The following is a 21,684-nucleotide window of genomic DNA, read 5'->3' as shown; positions in this document are numbered from 1 at the left end:
TTCAGGAATGCGCAAACTGTTCTGCCTGTTCAAATCGGCATTGTTGTGATGGTATGATTGGCGACAAAGGCTATATGGTAAATGGGAGAGCAAGGCAGATCTCTGTGGAAGGTACGACCACTTTAGCCTCCCACTCCATGTTAATCTCAGATACCAAGAATGCGGCACTCAGCATCCTCTTGCACACACAATTTAGGAGTTATGAGCGTCATCTTTGCAATAGGTATCCTCATTCAATAGGCGGCCTGTATTGACGGGCAGATATTGCTGCAATTAGCGCATTCGAGGCTCATTTTTTTGTCTCTTTTCGTACGGTAAATATATAGTACTTGATTGTACCGTTAGTTTTTGTGGCCGCTGAAATGCGGAGTGGACGGGCGCAGGGGCCCACCCACTCCGCATATATATGTATATATATATATGTATATATATATATATATATATATATATATATATATATAATGAGAAGCCAACAAACACTGACACCAAGGATAACATAGGGAAAATTACTTGTGCTTAATAAATGAAGTAAAGCAACGATTTTTGACTATTGACTTCCGTTGAGTCGAACGATACTTCATTTATTAAGCACAAGTAATTTCCCCTATATTATCCTCGGTGTCAGTGTTTGTTGGCTTCTCATGATAGGACTAATAAAAATAGGGCCCCTCGGTTAACCTCCTTTCTTCTCAAATATATATATATATATATATGTATATATATATATATATATATATATATATATATATATATATATATATATATATATATATTGCAAATTATCTTTGGATTTCAGATTGGCGACGTCATAATAACTCCTTTTTCTTTTGCTGTCAGTTTTCAGTTGACAATTGCTATGGTTTACTTCGCCAAACGCTTCAACTTATACGGATGACATAAAGCTAACACTGACAAAAATTAAGGGCGATTCGGCACCTAAGTATACCGAGAACTTTATTCACAATGTCAGGAGATGGTGGAATGGTACGGAGCACAGAGTGAGCATCTGGAGGGCTGCAAGGCAAAGAAAAGGGAATACAAGGCGTTATAAAGACAGAAGTGACGGCATAGATGCAGAAAGGCTCGGAAACGCTTCCGAAGAAGGGTTATACGCTGTTCTTCCATGGCGTGTGCTCCATGCAGTTCCCGCCACTTATGATAGCCATCAGCTTATAAAGAGACGTGACGTCAGGCGATCACCGACGACAGTTACTAAAGACAGATAGAGAGAAAGACAAGAAGGAAAGGCATGGAGATTAACCAAGGTTTCGCCCGGTTGGCTACCGTAGACGTGGGTAAGGGTAAAATAAAGATAGGAAGGAATAAAGAGAGAGGGAGAAAAAGAGAGAAGGAGTATGGGAGTCATTGTGCGCGCACCTGTAAATAAATGTTCACTCACGTAGACGTTAACTCACGATGAATGTTCACTCACAAGCGCTCGCCTGGTCTGGTTGTCTTCAAGAAGTCTATTAGCGCTTTAGTGGCCTTGTGTGCGTCCTAGAGGTCTGCGGCCAAGGTCACCCAAGAATCTTCGCTTCCGAGATCCGCATTATGGGCTCAGGATGGCATATGTCGGATATAATGAGATGAGAGTGAAAGTATTTCTGACGCTTTTTGACGGAACGCGACTTGTGGTAGGTGGTTTTATGTTTCCCTGCGGAGCCGCTGCCGTTGACAAGACACAGTGACGGAAGCTGGCAATTCTAACTCCATTCTAGGGTCCGCTACAAAGCGCGCAGACACCACGTTCCCGCGATGTTTGCACATTTGGCCTCCGCTGCGCAACTGCGATGGCAGCAGAAATATCCGAAACTTTCACGTACTCCAGTGATAGCTAGCGAAATACTATAGCAAAGCTACGCGTTCGAAAACACGCTGGGAAGCGTTCCATTCGTGCACGTCTTGCGCTGTGCGATTGACCTGACGTGTAGGCTTTGCTTCAAACATTCAGCACCATCCTGAGAAGTACACATAATATATATTGAAGTGCACTAGCATATTATGCTTCCAGAGGAGACCACTGCTTGCAAATCATGCAAACAATCTTGACCTCGGCAATCCTCGTTGTTGGTGCATTATTTTTCTTAGCTAACATGCCTTCTGACCACATCAGCACACGTACGGGTGGATGCGCAGGAGCATCTATTTATAAACTTGTAAAACACGAAGCCATTCAACTGTTCAAGAGAGCTAGCTCCAATGTGATCATGATGATATGTAGTGTTTAGTGGCGCAAGGGTGTGTGGCCAAAGAGCGCCAAGCTCCAATATGCACGCACTTCCCGAAAACTCTTGTTCATTTTAGCGCTTGCTTTGTCACCGCCGGTGTTAACGTTCTTGGAAGTAATCTACATTGTCAGTTAGCCTACAGGCGCGACCGTAGAATACGTAAATCTAACCAAAATGAACTGGTAACTTATGTGCTGTTCGCATAACTGTTATGTACTATTCCCACTAGTTGGTCTTTATTTTGTCAACGTATACGCACGTGCTCCACATTTATACCTCAGCAACTTCGAGCTCTCAGTAGTGGCGCGTTCTGCAAGCGCCGGAATTTCAGAGGATATTTCACTGTCAGCTTGCGCGCATGTGCCTTCGTGCCAGTAATGACGCTACTGGTCGAGTCTTGGAGATACTTATAGTTCCTTTCGGCGTTGATCGTGCGAGTCATTAGGGCACGACGGGTGCCTTCGTTTGCGTTGCCTTGGTGATATATCGCCGCTTTCCCTGTATGATGACTTTTATTGACTAATGAGGAGGCTCACGGGCTCTGCCTGTTTCGAGTCGCTTAGCTTTGATTGCAGGAAGGCAAAGGAGACGGAAACATACGGCCATTTGCTTTTCTTTGATCGCCGGGTGTCAATTAGGCGCTCAGCTAATGCGTTCTCGCCTGGTTAGCATCGCACAAATTGGAGCGAGACTGCATGGCAAAATTTAAACCTTAATTGTTTTGAGCATAATCTCTTTCTCTATTTTCTTTCTTTCTCCGAGTCCATCCTCTGTTTTATAGTCTACGTGTATGTTCTAATTGGAACTCATAAAAAAATTACCGACGATTACGTTACTTCCTAATGCGAAATTTGAGCGCAGCAAATAAGCTGTTTCACCTTTTGGATAGATTGAGGCAAAGAAATCGAGCAACACATGTATGCGCTATCACATAATTTTTTTTTATTTTTCACACGTATTCCTTTAACAAAGACTCCACTAACAGTTCTTGACAGTCATGAAGGAAGCTTTGTGGTCGGAGAAATAGACTGATATATGTTCGACTTGGTACACCAATGCTTGATTCTCAAAGACGAGATCTATACAAGTGCCTCGCGAGGTTGTCACAGCCGTGGGGGAAGCAGAGGCTAAGCGCTGCCGCCGAGAAGACCCTGCCGTTCGCGCCGCCGAAGCGGAGGCTCATCGCCGCCGTCGAGAGCAACCAGCAGTAAGTGGAAGCGGAGGGGGGCGGCGTGTACACCCAGCGGCAAACGATGGGGGCAGAAGCGCGCGCAGCAAGCGGACAACACGATAAAGGGAGGAGGGAAGAGATAGCAGCGACTGACTGATGCCGCTGACGGCGATAGTGAGTCAACCCCAGCTATCCGCCACACAAGAACAGGGGGGGGGGGGGGACCCTTTCCTCCTCTTTCTGCATGGCGGCGACGGTGTTCTATGCAGTCACGTTATCTTGACTCTCTAGCGGCGTCAGCGGCATCCAGCGGTATCAGTCGGTCGCTGCTAGCGCTGGGGGGATGAAAGGGGGGCGGAGCTGGTTACGAGGCCGACGACGACGCCGACGACGACGCGAAACCCAGGAACGGACGCCAAAGAGCTGCGCTCTAAAACGACAGCAGTATGGGAGGCAGTTTTTGCTTTCGACTTCCGTTGAGTCGAAAAAGGCGATACACGAAATTTCTTGTTATTTTTCTTAATTTTTTGTTTGTCTTGTGCGAAGTGCGAGTTACAAGAATACTTGCAGTACATTTGTCTAAGTAAACATTATTGCTGAAACATTTTCTTGTATACTACAATAAAGACTTGGCCACGCGGTGTGCGTTGAAGGCACTCTCCTTTTGCAATATTTCATCCGCTACAGTGCCCCGACCAGCTATGATCGCTGGATAGATGACAACAGATGGCACACAGCAATGCTTGAATATACGGGCTGATCATTTTTTTTTTCCGGAAGCTTTAAAGATAGCCTGTGGCAGATAGGATAATTCCTGTCCTTGAGCTGAATTACTCGAAGAGGCGGACATTACTAACACGAGAAAACGAAACATATATTCAACTGATTAACAGAAACTCACAAACTAACTTCATATTTAACTAGGTAATTAATAATAAGGTATCACTATTTCATTCATAATTATTAATACTTAATTTATTATTTATTTGACTAATTATCGCCCATGAGTTTGCATGTAGTATTCACTTGAAATTAACTTCTAGGATGAGACCAGTATCGAGATGTTATTTTCCATAGTGTGGGACGAAATACATGGGCATTCCAGTTACTTTTGTGCTTCAAGGCATGAAATATCGTTTTGTTAAAAAAGTAACTTGAACAGCAGTGAATTCATAAGGTGATTTTAATGACGCATATCTCGAGGCTGGTCCCATTCTGGAAATTAATTCCAAGTGGGTACGCCTTGCAAACTCACCAGCTCCAATTCGTACATTTCTATGTCTGCTACAAAGATATTAATTCAGAAGTTTGTCAGTGATTTCTTATTTAGTTGAATTCGCGTTTCGATATCTAGCGCAAGTAATGACCGCGTCTTTGAATAATGCAGCTCAAAGACAAGAATTATGTTATCTGTAACAGGCTATCTTTAAACATTGCGGAGATGTTGAAAATTATCACCCCGTGTACACAACACAGGCCTTACATATAATGTACAGCAAGCGTTATTCCTTAACGCAATTCTCCATTGCAATAATACTAAAAAGATAAGCATTGCGATGATAAACAATGTACTCTTTAATTTTCCTCGAGCGCGCTTTTCGAGTGGCAAACCAATTGGGGAAACAGAAGGTTCCATTTCATCGGCGGTCCACGCGTGAGGGCGCCAACATCGGAGGTCGCTTCCTCTTCTCTCGCTGCGCGGCGCCACTCAACAGAACCAGCGAGAAGGCGATTTTATATGTATCCGCTTAGACCTACGAACGAGGCTGTATTCTTGGTGCTCCGACCTCAGGTGTTGCCTTAAACTCGGTTTTCTAGCTTCCTGATGGTTGAAATAGCAGCTGATGGAAAGCTTTCTGCATTGCCGTCACTAGGATTTAATCCGTTCGACAACTAGACCGCGCAGCTTCAAGAGTTGGGATGCCTATGCCCGGCAAGCTTTGTTTTATAACGGTAACTGTGTATTAGTTTCGCGTGCGTAAAGATGAGGCATTCATCTCCGGTACTAAGGCACCTGAATATGTTAAAGAGAGGTATAGGTGGCCTGTTCGTCGGTGATAAAACACAAGTGACTAAACGAATTACATGTTGCGGGCTCTTACTTTATCTACCAGTACATCGCATAGTGTACGCCAGGAAGCATCATGAAAAGCATTATCGATTTGCCCTGAAGCAGACGTATGCACTAGTGTTACAGCCTTTTTGCCATTATATTAGTAATGATATTGACGATACTATACACAAATACTTACACCGAAGTGTTACCTCAACTTTCGAATAGAGGCATGTGTAAACCTGCGATGCTTCTGCTTTTTTGCGCTAATTGCATTTGTAATCGCTCAGAAATATTCAGTGTAAATCCTCGTCTTTTACGTGTGATATTCATTTGAGCAGCGATAGCGAAAGTTTGTTGATATGACACGCACTCAAGTTAGCCAAGCAATTTATTTCTCTAGGCGTAAAACGTTCTGCAGGCGCAGTGCATACGTTTAGAAATTTGCCAAACAATTTTAATCGTTTTGCGTCAAAAACAATTCCAAACATTCAGAAAATACGTATTACCAACAGTTTACGCTGCAATAACGTTCCCATCAAGTACAGGTCCAGGAAAAACACGCTCACAAACAGCACACATGCACACACAAGTGAATTAGTAGCTGCGCGAAAACGGCTGCTTGTGTGTTTTCCTGGAGGAATCCGAACATTTCTGGCTTACAGAGGCTGAATTTCGAAGCCCGGCCAACCCTCAGAATGAGGCTGCTCTGTAGTCAAAAGTTGCTTGCTTCTAGTCCGCACTTATTTAAAAACAAAAAAGGAAAGCGATGACGAAGACTTCACTGACAAGCACCTAAAAAACTGCGCATATGGTGTCCACAACACTGAGTAATTGTTCATCGTTCCTCGCTGCGTGCCATCATCACTCTTTCTTGTCGGAATTACAGGACACATATGGAACGAAGCCAATATTCTAACAAACAAAGTTGGCCTTCGCGGTTTCCTTATACTCCGCGTAGAAGGCATGAATTATTCAGTTGCTGGAGGGGGTGGGGGGGGGGGGGGCGCTCACTTCGCGTTCCACTTCCACAATTTATCTCAGGTTGAAATATTCAAGAAGTGACTCTCCAAAGTCTTATTATGTTCCACGATGTGAAGCAGGACACTTTTCACGGCGCCACGCCGGAAATTGAAGATTAGTTACCTCGGCTGGAACTGTTCGCGTCACACTGCATTCGAAACAAACTACATTTTTTTTTCGAAGCCAGCACAAATCTCCTAGCTTAGCCGTAAATGGCGCTCAAGCACTGCGCTGTGAAGTGGAAAGGCGACGCTTAATTACCTAAATACCAATTCATCGATCCCACGTGCTACCGTGCGGGCACAATAGCAATGGGCGCAGGTCGTATCTCTTCCTCTGTAGGTGTTTGTCAAATTCCTCTAAACATTTGGCGCAATGTCGCACTGCAGAATGTCATACCGGAGTGCGGCATAAGCCCCGGAAGCATGCTTAAAACCCATGGCCCCTCCTCACACCACACACACGCGCGCGCACACACACACACACACACACACACACACACACACACACACACACACACACACACACACACACACACACACACACACACACACACACACACACACACGCACGCACGCACGCACGCACGCACACACACACACGCACGCACGCACACGCACACACACATACACACACACACACACACACACACGCACGCACACGCACACGCACACGCACACGCACATACACACACACACAAAGAAATACAGTTCCTACACTAAAATAGCTTGTATACACGCAGATCCCATATTTGAGCGGGACGTCGGGCATATTATTAGAGAGCAGGCGGCTACCCAATGGAAAACAGTGCATGCGAACGAAAAGCATTGTGAAGCATTGTCCGCAAGAACGCAGGAGTACATTATGAAAGTGCAGAAACTGTTTATCTGGCGGACTTGTGCCCGTGAAACCAAAGCCGAAATTAAGGGAAAATAGCTATCAGTCGAAGATTGTTGAATCGCATGAACATTGATCGAATGTGCAGGCTATATGTCACGTGTCTTCGTACCTTCAAAAGAGGCTGGTGCCACTCGCCTTCGTTCGAAAATGTACTATGCTACAATATTCGCGGCAGGCATGATATCTGGTTGTATCGGGCACGCATAGCTATTGAAGAAACAGCGAACGCGAACATTTGCACAAAATTGGCTCATCTCAGTAAAAATTGAAGCATGATATGGCTTATTACATGCATCAGCTCCCAGAAACCGCCAAGTCGATATCAGAGCACACATGGAAGTACATTTGCCTTTTACTGATCTCACCTATAATCCGGTATCAGCTTTGACGAATTTCGTAGAACTGTACAAGTGCGTGCTTTCATGGCCACATTGCATAACAACCTCAGCCCGTGATGCTGAATGTAAAGCAGTGAAAATAGAAAATGTCTCTGAACGCTCGTAATAACGACCAGAACGATTGCCATCGCTATGCGACCTCGTCTGTTTGATCCAGGGCACAAATTTCAATTTGGAATAATTTGTCGGATTCCATCACTTTTTTTTCACTTGCGTGATTCATATGTACTTTAATTTTATTGCTTTGGTAATTAGCACGTTGGGGGTTCGGCTGCCGTACTCAATTTTTATAATATTTATGCTTCAGTCTTTGTAAGCTGTCACATTGTTTTTTGTTTTTCCTCATTTCTTTTCTTCCCTAACTTATACCGCTAATTACTCTCCCTTTCTTCCTGAATAGTAAGCCGGCGCTGTGCCCTTTCCGTATGTAGTTGCAGCCCGCATCTTCCCACCTTTTCTTGTCTGATGTTTGTATATACGTTCCCGAGCCAAATATTATTGTTAGTCTTTACATTGCCTCTTTGCTTTGCAGACGGCCGCTCGCTGCCGCAGAACCATCGCCAGCGCAGCTTCCCCAACGGCAGCCTTGTTGTGGCCGACGTGCAGCGAAGCGCGGACGACGGTTGGTATTCTTGCATTGCGCGGGACCCGCAGGGAAACACGGCGAAGGGACAGCTCGCCGTACACGTCATGAGTGAGTGCATTCCGCTTATCTTATCCCTGAAAGCTTTCCCTGGAATCGTATTTAACTTATAATCACGCGCCACAAAATCATTGGCGTGTATACGGCACCATTTCGTGCATTGAAGGAGCACTCTAAGTCTCCCTTCCCTTCCTTTGTTTCCTTCTTCATCCTTAACACTTTCATCACTCCCTCGAGTAGGGTAGCAAACCAGATGCGCGTCCGGTATACCTGCCCGCCTTTCCTTCTTTTCCTTCATTTTCTCTCTCTCTTGTCGCTAAGGTCTACTCCCAGCGACGGTGGTTGTCAAATATTTATATTCATAATTTGTTCAAAACCTAGTCAAAAAGAAATACAGACCCACTGCGGACGCTTGAATGGTAAATTAAATGTCTTAAAAGGAAACCGAGCTTGGGAAGCTCATGCTGTGTTACAAACTCAAATATCCCACTTTTGTGAAACCGATGCTGTATAAACGTACATTCTGTGTTTTAAAACGCACCAGGTCATTTGCCTTCCCACGTTCATGCCTGCCTGTGCGAGTTCTCATTGCTATAACACTACGTATTCTGTTATACAGACCATTTTCAAACTGCTTCTTTACTCGAAAGGGCATTTTTGCGACTTCCGCGCTAAACACTCGATGACCAAATTAGCCTGCGACCTTCAGATCTTGTCAAAATCTCTATACAAGCACGAATTCTGCCTACCCTATACGTACTGCCTACACGATATAGGGAGTATTTCATAAAGAGGTACATTCGACTTGCAGCCAACTCCGAGTTCTCAAGTTCACGTTTGAAATGCATAAATGATCTAATAGACAAACACTTAACAGATTTGAATAAATTTATTTAGGATAATTTAGAAGGCCCTCGTTTATTTATTTTTTTACACTAAAATCAATAAGTTGCAAGAAAAGATCAACCAAGAACTTCAAAATATCCGTAACTCTCCACCAAAAAGATATGTAGCAGTTCTGCAAGGTCCATCTCTTACAACATCTAAAGCGGACAAATGCGATACATGACGTTACGCTGGGACAAAATCTTAACAGTTTGTACGGGAGTTTTCCAAAACTTTTATTCCCAAATTAGCAGCGTACGATATAACTTTTGCCGCTTTAGATGTCTCAATAGGTGCAGATTACAGAATTGTTATATGTTTTTCTGTATTCAGCGCTTGTAGTATTCTAAATCTTATACTTTCTTACTTTTTTATGTTCTTCTACAACGTTACCTCCAGAGACTGATTACTTATATATAAATGCTGCTCCATAAAGTTGGTAAACTATATTTTCATTTAAATGTCGCAAATTTCATTAAATTGACTGCAGTGCATGCCGAGACAAATAGTGTCTCCTTTGCCACGAGCGTGTTTTGAGAGGAGCTCCTGAAGTGAAGCTTCGTCTTTACGGGCAAGCATTTTTTTTTTACTCCCTGCAACTAGTACAAACTCGGCATCGCCTTCTGTAGCATAATCGTCATCACCGCGCATCATCATCGCGCAAGAGGTATCGCGTGGTTCGAGTTGATAGCCTGGAATAGAGAACGCGCTCTCGTTCACGGCAGGGCTGGTTCTGCGCCTCCTAGATGGCAGACCTGTGTGCTCTGCGCTATGACATCATGCTAGTTGGACCGAAATTGCCATTGCCCAGCCCGGCGTGACGAAAGTGGTGACACCAAAATCAGCACGGCTTGCACGGAAGTGTCGTCATTAGATTCTATGGCAGTCGGACAAGGTAGCATGACGTCAGAGATCGGAAGCTCACCGGCCTTGCGTTACCTGTGAAGCGTTGGCTGGTTGCCGCGCTCGCCTCGTGAGCTTCGCCTACGCCCTTCGAATAAACGTCGGGACCACGGCACGCCTCGTCGGTCACCGTTACGTCTCCCTACAACTTGCGCCTCCCGCGTTGGCCGTGCGAGTTTTAACTTCCACTGTCACGTTCTCGAAGAATTTTTTTTTGTTTATTTATATGGTACCTACTGCCAGGCTTAGTGTCAGGCCCTGGGCAGGAGTGGGCACATAAAACGATGGTTTCGTAGAATGATGGCACTAAACAATACAAGAATACCATGTGTCCAACGTAACTCCTGCCAAAATAAAAAAAGACGCAGATTACAGAACCAAGGTAATGTTGTTTGCTATCGCCAGGAGCAAGTCAGAATTTTTTTTGTATTTCGCCTAGTTACATAACTAGTTAGTATTATTATTATTCAACTTCATTAAATATTATATTCAGAGTGAAAATGTCAATGAGAAAATTGCCGACCATCCTGAAAAATGCCTGATCCAGCTTTCTGTGGCTCAGTACATGCTACGTGACGGGGTTTTCTCAGCCTGAAAAAAAGCCCACGCCACTAGTGCCTCGCCACAAGTCTCAATCGCTCCAAGCGACTGCAAATGGCATTACCTTGGTTATGTCCAGCTACGTGGCACTTGCATATTTTAGCATTTTGGCACAATTACGTGAGACACATGGTATACTACAATACGTTGCCTGATTCAATCTTTTATATGAGCGAAACCACGCGGGACCACCCCAAAGATGAAGGCGATGAGGGATTATGATGAGTACATGTGCAAATTACCATGTTGAAGAGCTCACAGCGCTCACTCTAATTTTCCCCTTTCTACGGGAGAGAAAACAGCGTGGCTAGATTTAAACAAAAAAAGAAATCAGCATAGACACTGAAGAGTCCTTACGAGGGCACATGCGCAAGCATTATGCCGTTTGTACACCTCAGAACGCCATGAAGGCGCTGATGTTATACACTCATGATGTGGCGCCACCTCCTCCCCATTATCTGCACCATCACGCTCCCAGAGATGATGCAGACGTCATTGGGCACGCATTAGGCCACACGTCTAGTCAACCAGATGACTGACGTGGCGTGTGCAGTGACGCACACACCAGGCACACTTTCAGTCAGGCTGGACGGAGGAGCCGGTCTGGCATCGGGGAAGCCTGCCCTTCTCGCACCTTGAAGTGCCGGGTTCGGTTCCCACCCCGACCAAAATTCAAGAAATTTTGTTTTCAAATCCATCAGTTTACTTCGTTTGTAGCAGCCTCCCTCATAAATTTGACTTCAATGCGAGCATTTCTTTTGACGTGTTTTTACTCTTTGCATCGTCGGTCGTTTCTGGTACCATCTTTTGGTCACGTCGACTACCACGAATTTTCGCTGAATGGGGCATATAATGCTTTCGCATTAAAAAGGGTGGGCGCACCCAGTGTGCGGTTTCACATGAGAAGCAAGCACAATTTCTGACCTAGGGTAACGACGGTCTGTACCTCAGGTCACGGGAGCGACGCCATACTTTACGGCAAAAGTTATTTGAGGAATGGTGTATTTAACAAAATAGCGAGGAACAAATTACTCGCAAAGGTCCGGCGGGAGAAGGAGCCGGTGCCATGCTGCAGTAGCACTTCATCGCGTGGGTGAAACGAAACCATGGGGCGCGTCGCATCACCGCGAGCTTTCCTGCCTTCTTGAATGACCGCAGTGCAGGCACGGGTGATTTCATGGTAGTGGGCGATACGGGAAGCGAAGTCTTTCGGAAGGCGCGCTACGCGGTTGAAGTGGCGGGTAACGACCGGAATTTGGTGTCCAACATAGAAGATGGTGTGCGGCCGTATATGAGGGAAGAAAGACTGTAGTTAATTGTGCGATGTACGACAGTATTTCAGGCAAACGTTACAAAACGTAAAATTGTATCCCGGCTAGTGTGGTGTGGGCCCCATATAATATGAGACCATGTCGGAAAAAGCTCAACGAAAACGTCTGGTGAAACCATTTGTTCCCGCGGATGGTAGACGCTGATGTAGTCTTCAAGGTGTTGAAGGCGCGAAACACTTCAGAAACAATGCGGGAATGGAACGCTTCGGTATGATGAATGAGGAGAACATGAGGCGTGCCATGGCAGTTTGGCTTTAGTTTTGAATCGTTTCAAGGCGCGAGCTACCAAGGACGAAAGAGAGCCTGTGGATTACTTCAGACGTGCGACATGGGGACGGAATGATAATGCGTCAATTACTCTCTCGATCATCTGCCAATGGGTCCTCTGAGTTCATTTATTTTCTTGTTTAGTCGTATCCGAGCAATAAAGGCAAAATCGACCAACACTGGCCCAAAGCCACCGAGTGGGTGTTACGAGAAAGTCGATAAAAAGGAGAGTCAGAAAAAAGAAAAGAGTGCGGCACAGGACAGCAGCGACGTCCCCGTCGAAGCGCGAGCCATTTGTCATCTCGGCACTTCTACACGTCGTTACACGCCACAGCGTCCAGTAATGGTCAGACGCACGGTCGAATGACCGCCTCTTTTCCGGAGGCTAAGCCGCTTTTCCTAGCTCCGAGCGGGAAAATGATCTGGTGCTCGCCCCTTTACTTCGCACTGGTGAAAGCGCCCCGGTGTTGGGCTTTCCCCGTTCGAGTCAACAAAGCGCGTTAAATGTCTATATCGTTTGTGCCTCGCGATCAAGATACAAGTGCAATCGCGTTCGCACCTCCAGGCGAGCCATCAAAGTAATTGGGGCAGTGGTACCCGTCTTCGGCAATCGAAACAGTGTGGCCTGTTCGCGCTGTATTATTTTCGTGAGCAGCAGAGTGTGAGAATCATTAGTTGGTCATTGTAGGCCGTTGGCTTGATAACGTACTCCTGCGACGGAACATTGACACTACTAGTTGCGTATTTGTAGCGACATGAGACATCTTGCCGGTTATATTCGGCTCATGTGCTTTCCCCCGTAGCGAGCGAGCTCAGTTATTTAGTGCGGAAGACTGACACAAGCAAACACGAGGTAGTGGTATTCACAGTAAGAGAACGCTGCTGTCGCAGGAAAAGATCAGTCCAGGACTGAAGGAATCGCTAAAGTCTGCTCTATTCTTTACTTTATAATTTTCTTTTATTTTTTTAGTCTTCGTGATTCTGTCACTGAGAACGTCTGTAGCCTATAGCTTGAGATAAAGTATTTAGCGCCGAGGTACACACTTCTCGCGTTCTCGCAGCGCCACCTGTGGTGAACCCGTTCAGCTTCGCCGATGACCTCATCGAGGGGAAGCGTGCCGGTGCCGCCTGCATCGTCTCGGACGGTGACCTGCCAATCACCATTCAGTGGCTGAAGGACGGGATCCCGGTCGAACAGCAGCGGCAGCTGGGGGCGTCCGTTGCCGACGCGAACGATTATACCTCCTTCCTCTCGTTCACGGGGGTGCGACAGCTGCATTCGGGCAACTACACCTGCGTCGCGTCCAACCCTGCCGCCTCGGCAAATTACACCGCGCCCATGGTTGTTCAAGGTGAGTTCATAACTGCTTGTGCCGAAAGCGAATTCGCTCTCTTTAATGCACGGTTTAAAGAATCGTCTCTGCGCTCCCGGGAGAAGACTGTAAAAAAGAAAGTTATATCATTCTACAGTATAATATGCAAGTTGTTTTTATGAGGGCTTAAAGTAATATATAAAGATAGCGTTCTGAAATAAAAGGATGGTCCATCGGAGACACGCCATCAACGGTGCCTGCCACGGGGAAACAGGCAACTCGTGAGAATTAGTCGCTAACTAAGTAAGATCTAGTAACTAACGTTTTAAACTTTTAATTTCAGTGGGCTCATAGTAATAGCGAAATTGAAGCGAGCTCTTCATATAAGTCATTTCAAGAGCGAGAGACAGAGAGAGAAATAGAGAGAGAAAAAAAAGGATGCATAAAAAGGCGGGGAGGTTAACCAGAGGTAGTTCCGGTTGGCCACCCCGCCCTGGGGGTAAGGTTAAGGGGGATGAAAAGAGGAACAGAGTGGGAGGGATAGAGAGACAGAGAGACCAGTAAATTCATTTCAACATTTTTATCTGGAAAAATGAGGTTATCCGCGAAACGGCAGCAAGACGAATTTCGACTATCGGAGCGTGCGCAACAGAAACTGGTAGGCCACAACGGGCACGAAGCCACGCCCCTCGAGTCGACGTTCTGCTCACGTGACACAGCAGTGGGTAGCCAGCACGCTGCGACAGCGAAGAGCACGGAGTTAAAATCCAGTGACTGTATGAAAGGGATTTTTATTTGGGCCATCGACTTTTATTCAGAATTGTCAAGATCGCATAACTTAGGAAAACGGAACTATCACGTTTACAACTCTGTAGTTGAGCAATGAAAAAGGCAATAAAAATTCAGTAAATTGCATTTTTTAATAAATTTAAAGCGAAAAGAGTACGAGTTCGTACAACATGCACACACGTATATTACTAATTTGCGAATACGATTTTTACAAGGCCCTTGTAAGCGTTGCAACAATTCCGCGTAAGCTGCAATTCGGTACACCGAGTTTGTTCGCTTTATATGCTCTAGCGGATACAATTTACAGAACGGCGACATCTGTTTTCGGTGTAGGGCTAAGAATTCGTAAACTTTGGGGTTGTACTTTCTTTAAGCCTACAAAATTAAAAAAAAAGTATTGTAAAATATTATTGCCCTATATCGAAATTTAATTTCTCGCAGCCACTAGAACTTAATTTTATCTCTCAATTGCAGCAAATGTCATTCATATCGCTGCAGAAATTACCTTATGTAGGCCTTTCTGCGTTTTAGATGTATTTGAGTAACCATAAGCGGATCCGAGCAAAACCTTTATCTGAAGACAGGGGCTGGGTGGAAGTTTACGGTCATCATTAAAAAAACATTGAAAGAGCAACGAAATACGCAGTATGTGGAGTTTTAGTGCAGTTACTATAGTTCAAGTTAAGTTTTATAAAAGGCGTCATGTGCACATATATACTGCTTCTTTCAGGGTCGGAATAACACCTTTAGGTAGCACGTATCGAGCAAAAGAAAACTGTATCGAGAATTTTTCATGTTGCACTACAATTTTCTCATTGATACTTTTCATGTAGTTATAATAATTGGGATGTAGAATAATAAAGTAAGACTAATTATCGAATTAGGCGTAATACGAAAAATATTCCAAGTATTTCTAAGCGACGGCAAACAACATTACCTTGGTTCTCTCCAGCTACATGGCATTCACATATCTTTAAGGTTTGGCACGCGATACGTGGGACACCTCGTATATGCGACATGTTTGATGTATGCTATATCGATATGCCTCACTGAGGGCAAATGCCTATTCAAGTAGTACTGGCTGATATAACGCAAGTAAATCTCCAGTTCTGTCGGTTTTATCGCTCCCGATTGTGAATTCATAACTCTGACCAACGTTAAACTTTTTAATAATGTTTTTTGATTATTCTGGTGGAAGTTTTTACTCGATGCGCTGACTTTACTTCTAGTTTCAACTTCTCTTCAGAACTCAGTAGTCTCTGCCGTGAAACATAACGAATCGTTGTCTGTACCACAATGAACGGCGCGGGATATTTTCTACTCGTACCCTTTCGAGGCCATATTATCTATGCTTAACGTCAGTGCGTTACACATTCGCTTGCGGCCCTCTGACAGACCAGCCACAGGCGTTACTCTCCTTTTCCCCCCTTTTTCTTTTTCCTGCTTGTTTCAGAATGCAAGAACTTCAGGCAGAATGCTTCTTCTTGCTCATCCAGGTGCTAATAACGAGAGTTGGCATCCACGGGATGCCCTCCGAATGCGAGACGCTGCTTGTGTTTCACAGCAACCGTAAAGTTAGTATCTCTCTCGCCGCTGTTATTCGTGATGCTTTGTCCGTGCCCGTCGACGCGGCATCTGAAAGGGAGCTTTAGTTTTGTGGCGTGGTGGAAACTTTAATACCGTGCAGCATTGACTAATGCAAAAGGACGGCTTCCAACGTAAATGTTGAGGTGGGGAACCTTTGTAAGGATGCTTCTGTGACTTACCGTTATTACCGACTTCTAAAGATCTCTTCTACAGCTGCTCCTAAGACAGCTTTCCCAGAGTGTAAACGCTTCTCGCTCGTTATTTTAGCGCCACGTGGTGTAATAACATTTCTTCCATATACACGGTGGTGTCCGCGTACCAAAACTAAAATGACAAATAGGCAGCAAGCGGGAGTAACTTAGACGTTCTAGTACGAATATTCTTGAGCGACCTTATTTCCCGATCGCGTTATTTTCCAAGAGTCTATGCGTTACTCAAGTGAAATTTCGTGGCTTGCGCTACAAAATTCGGACCGACGTTGTGTGCATGTGTTTTTTTTTTACAAAAAACATCAGACACTTAAATCTGCCTCCATTTATTGATAGAGGCCGGTCTGCGTGTCAGTGCTGCATATGCGCAGTTCAGGCACCGCAGTGAACAACTGTTGATTAGATTTTCTTGAGTGTGTCAATAAAGAAACTCGTTAACCCCGCAGCGGCAGTAGTAGAGGAGACGACATTTTATCGTTTGTTCTTTACTGTCCGACAATTGTTCGGCATTACGACAGGACGCGGACAGGCACCTCGTATTCCCCTGCTAGCGGCGGTCACTTATTTGTGCGTATGGCCGAGAACTGATGAAGCGAAAATTTAAACCACGATTTTCTTGCTTACAGTCCAATGTTTGCGAACAGTTCAGGCAGTTCCGTTGGACGGCCCGCGAGGCATGCATTTGAGGGGAGCGTTATCATGTCTCGTGACGTCAAATTTGGCGTGCGGTCAGCAGGAGACGATAGGCAAGCACTATTTTTGAGGAATTAAAGTTCAAACTTGAGTTATGCTCTCTCACACCATTTTGACCTATAGCCATGGATTAGGAATATATTTTTTTACTGCGTCGTTGAGTTGTCCGGCTGGAGATAGACGCCGCGCAAAACTCTGAGGTTAGGATGAATGTACGAGCCTTCGGGTTAGCTCTCGCAGAATATATTGCGCGCACCTGAGGCACATTGTAGCGTTTAGAAAGTGCATAGTAGGCATTTCCGGTGATGTTTAGTTTCGAGGTAGCCTCAAAAGCGAACAGACGTTTGTTCAGTTCCTAACCTAACCTAACTTTTTTGTAACCGTTTGCCAATGCGAAACGTGTGGCACATGCACTGTACGCAAGTAAAGCAGGAGCGTTGGCTCGAAGCGGCGTGGTCCTGTCTGCTTCCCGCCCAGCGCACACCCGTGCGAGCGTGTAAGGCCTTAGGAATTATGCAGCGGCTAGATGGCCACACGGTCGACTGCAAAGTCTGCTGCGCCGTAAAGCTTATGTCGGTTGTTTGCGAACCGAGCTCGAGTCTTCGAATGTTTCTATGTCGGCCGGTGGGTTCGTGTTGCTGGTCATTTTATGCTCATCACATTGCTACGGGCGCGGAAGTTTTTGCGTGAGCGAGCAGGCCCAGCCGCCGGCGATGTTGCTGGACATTTCGGATTCTATGCATACCCGCTATGCCGGCTCAAAAGCTGCTGGTGTGTGCATTTTAATGCGATCGTCTTAGCGCTCTTTTATTTCTCCTTCTCCTAATGTCTCTCGAGTGCCTTCTTGTTTTTTTTTCCTGTGAAATACTCGCCATCCGTATTTTTATATTCATTTTTGCGCGTACATACGAGAACTAGCCCAGTCAGCTACCAGTCAGCTTCCTGATTTTTCTTTTTTCCATGGTGATCCCCCGAACTCTTCTGTATTGTTTCGCAATACTATGGCGCTCGATTTCAAAATGAGTGAATGATTTATTATGTGCAGTTAGCGTCAAGCAATCAGCAATTCGTTTGGATGCGTCCACGTGCCTTCGTGCTGCGTGTTTCTACGCATCGGAGCTTCGTCCGCTGACCCTCCATCATAACGAGAGGCATTGCTTTTCTTTGTTACGTCTCTGACAAGTCAAGAGCAGTTAATGCACCCCAGTAAAATAAACCATACTACACTTGCAATGAAACCATGAAATATTTCTTGGTTTAAACTGCTTGCTAAACATAGAGATCCGCGATTATACTTCGTAGTACTCTGTGCGATTGCGCGTTCACCGTAAGATTTAAGTCTCCCTAAAGGCAGTCTGCAATCGACGCAGGACCGACAGTCGTATCGCGTAACAAAGGCCATTACTTTTAGCTTTTTTTCTTGATAGTGATGCCTTTCCGAGTAAGAATGCTGCAACAGTTTTAGTGGCCTTAAGAGAAACTCAGGTGCACTTTACTTGACATTCATGAATCTCATGCTAAATATTCTAGACTGCTCGCAACATTTTAATACATTTCAACACTTTACTGGTAAATTCATTAGTGTGGAGTGGCGTAAATGCTCTGACTTAGGAGGCCAACTGCGCCAACAAGTGCGTACTTTGCACGGCCGCGCGCGCGCACGCGCGCCGTATCTTGATAGGGATCCGCAGTCGGCTCGGACCTTCGTGCGCGCTGCGTTCTCTCCGCTCTTGCGTTGAAGCGATAGACTGCACGAAGGTCACTTTGCTCGCTGCTGCTGCCGCAATTCCTCACACCGGCGTTTTCACAGCGAGTGTGTTGCGTTTGTGTTGGCTTGTGCGCGCTGACACCAGGCTTGTTAGTTCAGTTAGTAAGCGAATGTTTACAAATTTATGCGACCGATAAAACTACTATCCTTACTTCGTATAGATGTCCACTAATTTCCTCTCGCAATCGATGCTTGGCCTGTCGGGCGAAACTGCGATTTTTTTTACTCCGCTTCTGTTCTGGTAGATGAAAGCAAATCAAATTCACCGCACTTCGGTCACTGTCTTTAAACAATCGTCGCTGTTGTTGTTCTGCATTGCGGGTACACAATGGATCTGTGCGAAGGACGCGTTGCCGATAGGCGCAGTGCGGCTGTCAAGCGGCAGAAAACAGCTTTTCGCCCAGCATCCATTCTTTGCGATTTGTAACTCTGTACCACGAAGAGAAATAAATCTATATTGCATTGTTTTGTAACGTGCAGAAATCACGTTATGGAAAGGGAGCAAGATATGGGCAGACATTTAAAACTGCTTACGTGTGAAAATGCGAAACCCTTACAGCATTTGTAGACTTCGGAACGTCATCAACACGCTCATTTTATGCGCTAATGACGTGGCGCCTCCGTCCCGTCCCGTTCCGTCACGTCCCGTCACGTCCCGTCACGTGACGTCACGTGACGTCACGTCATGTCACGTCACGTTCACCGCCCAGTGATGCACGCACTAGTAATCGAGATAGCTGCGACGTGACGCGTGCAATAAGGCATGCACTACGCACACCTTTAGTAAGGCAGAACTGGAGAGCAGCCTTGGCTTCAGGGAAGCGTGCTTGCCTCGAACCCCGGACGCTCGGGTTCGTTTACCACCCAGACCGAAGTGTAACAAATCTTATTTTTGAAGCCGCTTATTTACTTTGTTTACAGGAACCTCCCCGAGAAGTATGACGTCAATCCGAGTATTTATTGACGTGTTTTTATTCTTTGCGGCGTCGTCCATTTTCGTCCCGGCGCAGTTTCACTAAGGTCATCGCCAACATAGACACCTAAGGCTTTCGCCTTAGTAAAAAAGACACGCGCACACATCGACACAATTCTTAGCGCCAGCGAACTTGAATCAATGAGCTATGTAGTGGACGCGAGAATAGATTTAGCGAGATGAGCACATAAGTTTGTTTTTTTTTGCGCAAGGAACACAAGCGCTTGTAGAAAACAATGAAATATACAATGTAAAATATCCATCCCAAATTTCTCGTGGCTTGCAAATGAACACAGAAATGGTGAGTGAGTACAAGTTATACATACTACATTATACACACATATAAATGGATTAACAGGTGGTCGAGTAATCGACTATATACGTAAAAAGAAGCAAAAAAATATTTGTCAATTGTAGAAAACGTTGACTTTATCATGGCGTTCCTCTATTGGTATTCTATTTGCGCCATTTCTTGCATTCAATATTTTTTTTCTTTCCCGTTCATTAGTCGATAGAAGTGCTATCGCGTTTTTCGCAACAAAGGTGATAACAAGCTGAATGTACTGTCCACCAATGGACGTTTCTCATGGAATTCGACAAAATAACCGCGTTGCGTTTTCTTAGTTCCCCCAACGTGGCGCCAGGAGCCAGTGGACAAGGTGGCCATCATGGGCCAACCAGTGATCTTCGACTGCCAGGCAGAAGGCTTCCCTGTGCCCGTCATACGGTGGAAAAAGGAATACCGTGAGTACCGAAAGACACACAAGGCACGAACAAATAATCTGATTGATCCCAGATATGTGCGGTGTCCTTTAATTTTGCTGGTCATTTATAAATAATTTTGTTTTGAGATTATTTTTCAATGTGTACAAATAAAAAAACATGTGTATCAATAACTGCTTTCCAGTTGTGAACGACGATAGACATTGTTTTTTTCCTAGGCCGGTGTGCGCTGTAAAATCATAACAAAGTAGCGACCGGAAAATCGAAATCCTTCGAGTGACCGTATTGAGACATACATTTAAGTTGCGCTAAGAAGAAGTGGGGCGAGAACAATAGGCACGCAGTGACAAAGGACACTAGTCCTGCGTGCTTCTCGTTCCCGCCCTACGTCTTTTTAGCGTCTGCGAAATATGCTTCCATTGTGCAATACGGGCGAGCTAGCCCACTTTCTTCTCATACTAATAACTCTTCGATAGGCAAACCGCTTGACTGTTGTTGGTCCTTTAATATATGGAACCTTCTTTTTATCGGCAACATATATATATATATATATATATATATATATATATATATATATATATATATAGTCAACCGAGGCACGCAGCATCATTTTTCTTCTTGAGCTAGATTGCTCTCAGAGGCAGACATTGTTGCACGAGAAATGTAACTGGATATTTGCCTATTTAAGAAACATTTGCAAATTCTTTTTAGTAATTACTTTACGCCTCGTAATGCAATTTACGTATCCTAGCTGGCGAATTCTAAAGTCGAATGCGCGTAAAATGAATTCTGGGGATGACACCAGTTTCGAGGTATGCGTTCCCAAAGCTTTCGACGAAATGCATTGGTGTTCCAGTAATTTTTGAGCTTCAATGTATGAGAAGACGTTCTGTCAAAAAACAGGTAAGTGCCACAGCAGTGCATTTTTACCGCGACTTTGACTGCGCTTATCTCCCAAACCGATGCTAGTTCCATAATTTTTTCCTAATGGGTGTATCTTGTGGAATCACTGGCATAGACTTCTGTATTGCAAAATGTTACCTAAAGTAATTAGTTTAAATGTTGCTGAGAGAAATTTTGGTAAATATTCAAATATCAGATTTGTATTTTGATTTCCAGTGCAAGTAATGTCCACATCTTCGAGCAATGCAGCTCAATTGACTACCAGAATGGTGCTATATGCCACAGATAATAATTAAAAATTATGTGAACGATATAAAAAAACAC

The 21,684-nt window shown here is 44.9% G+C and overlaps 1 protein-coding gene across 1 annotated transcript in view; it reads left to right on the top strand.

The window, feature by feature from the left end:
• LOC142578245 (cell adhesion molecule Dscam1-like) overlaps positions 1-21,684 on the top strand; it is a 170,588-nt gene that overhangs the window by 128,730 nt on the left and 20,174 nt on the right. The window contains exons 10-12 of the mRNA XM_075687645.1: positions 8,306-8,467; positions 13,464-13,754; positions 20,359-20,478. Of these exons, the coding sequence (XP_075543760.1) occupies positions 8,306-8,467; positions 13,464-13,754; positions 20,359-20,478 (573 nt within the window). The remainder of the gene's footprint in view (positions 1-8,305; positions 8,468-13,463; positions 13,755-20,358; positions 20,479-21,684) is intronic.

Source organism: Dermacentor variabilis, chromosome 4 (genome assembly GCF_050947875.1).
Source record: "Dermacentor variabilis isolate Ectoservices chromosome 4, ASM5094787v1, whole genome shotgun sequence".
Classification (NCBI taxonomy): Eukaryota; Metazoa; Arthropoda; class Arachnida; order Ixodida; family Ixodidae; genus Dermacentor; species Dermacentor variabilis.
The sequence above is the reverse complement of the archived record's forward strand: the minus strand, read 5'-3'. Positions and strand labels throughout refer to the sequence as shown.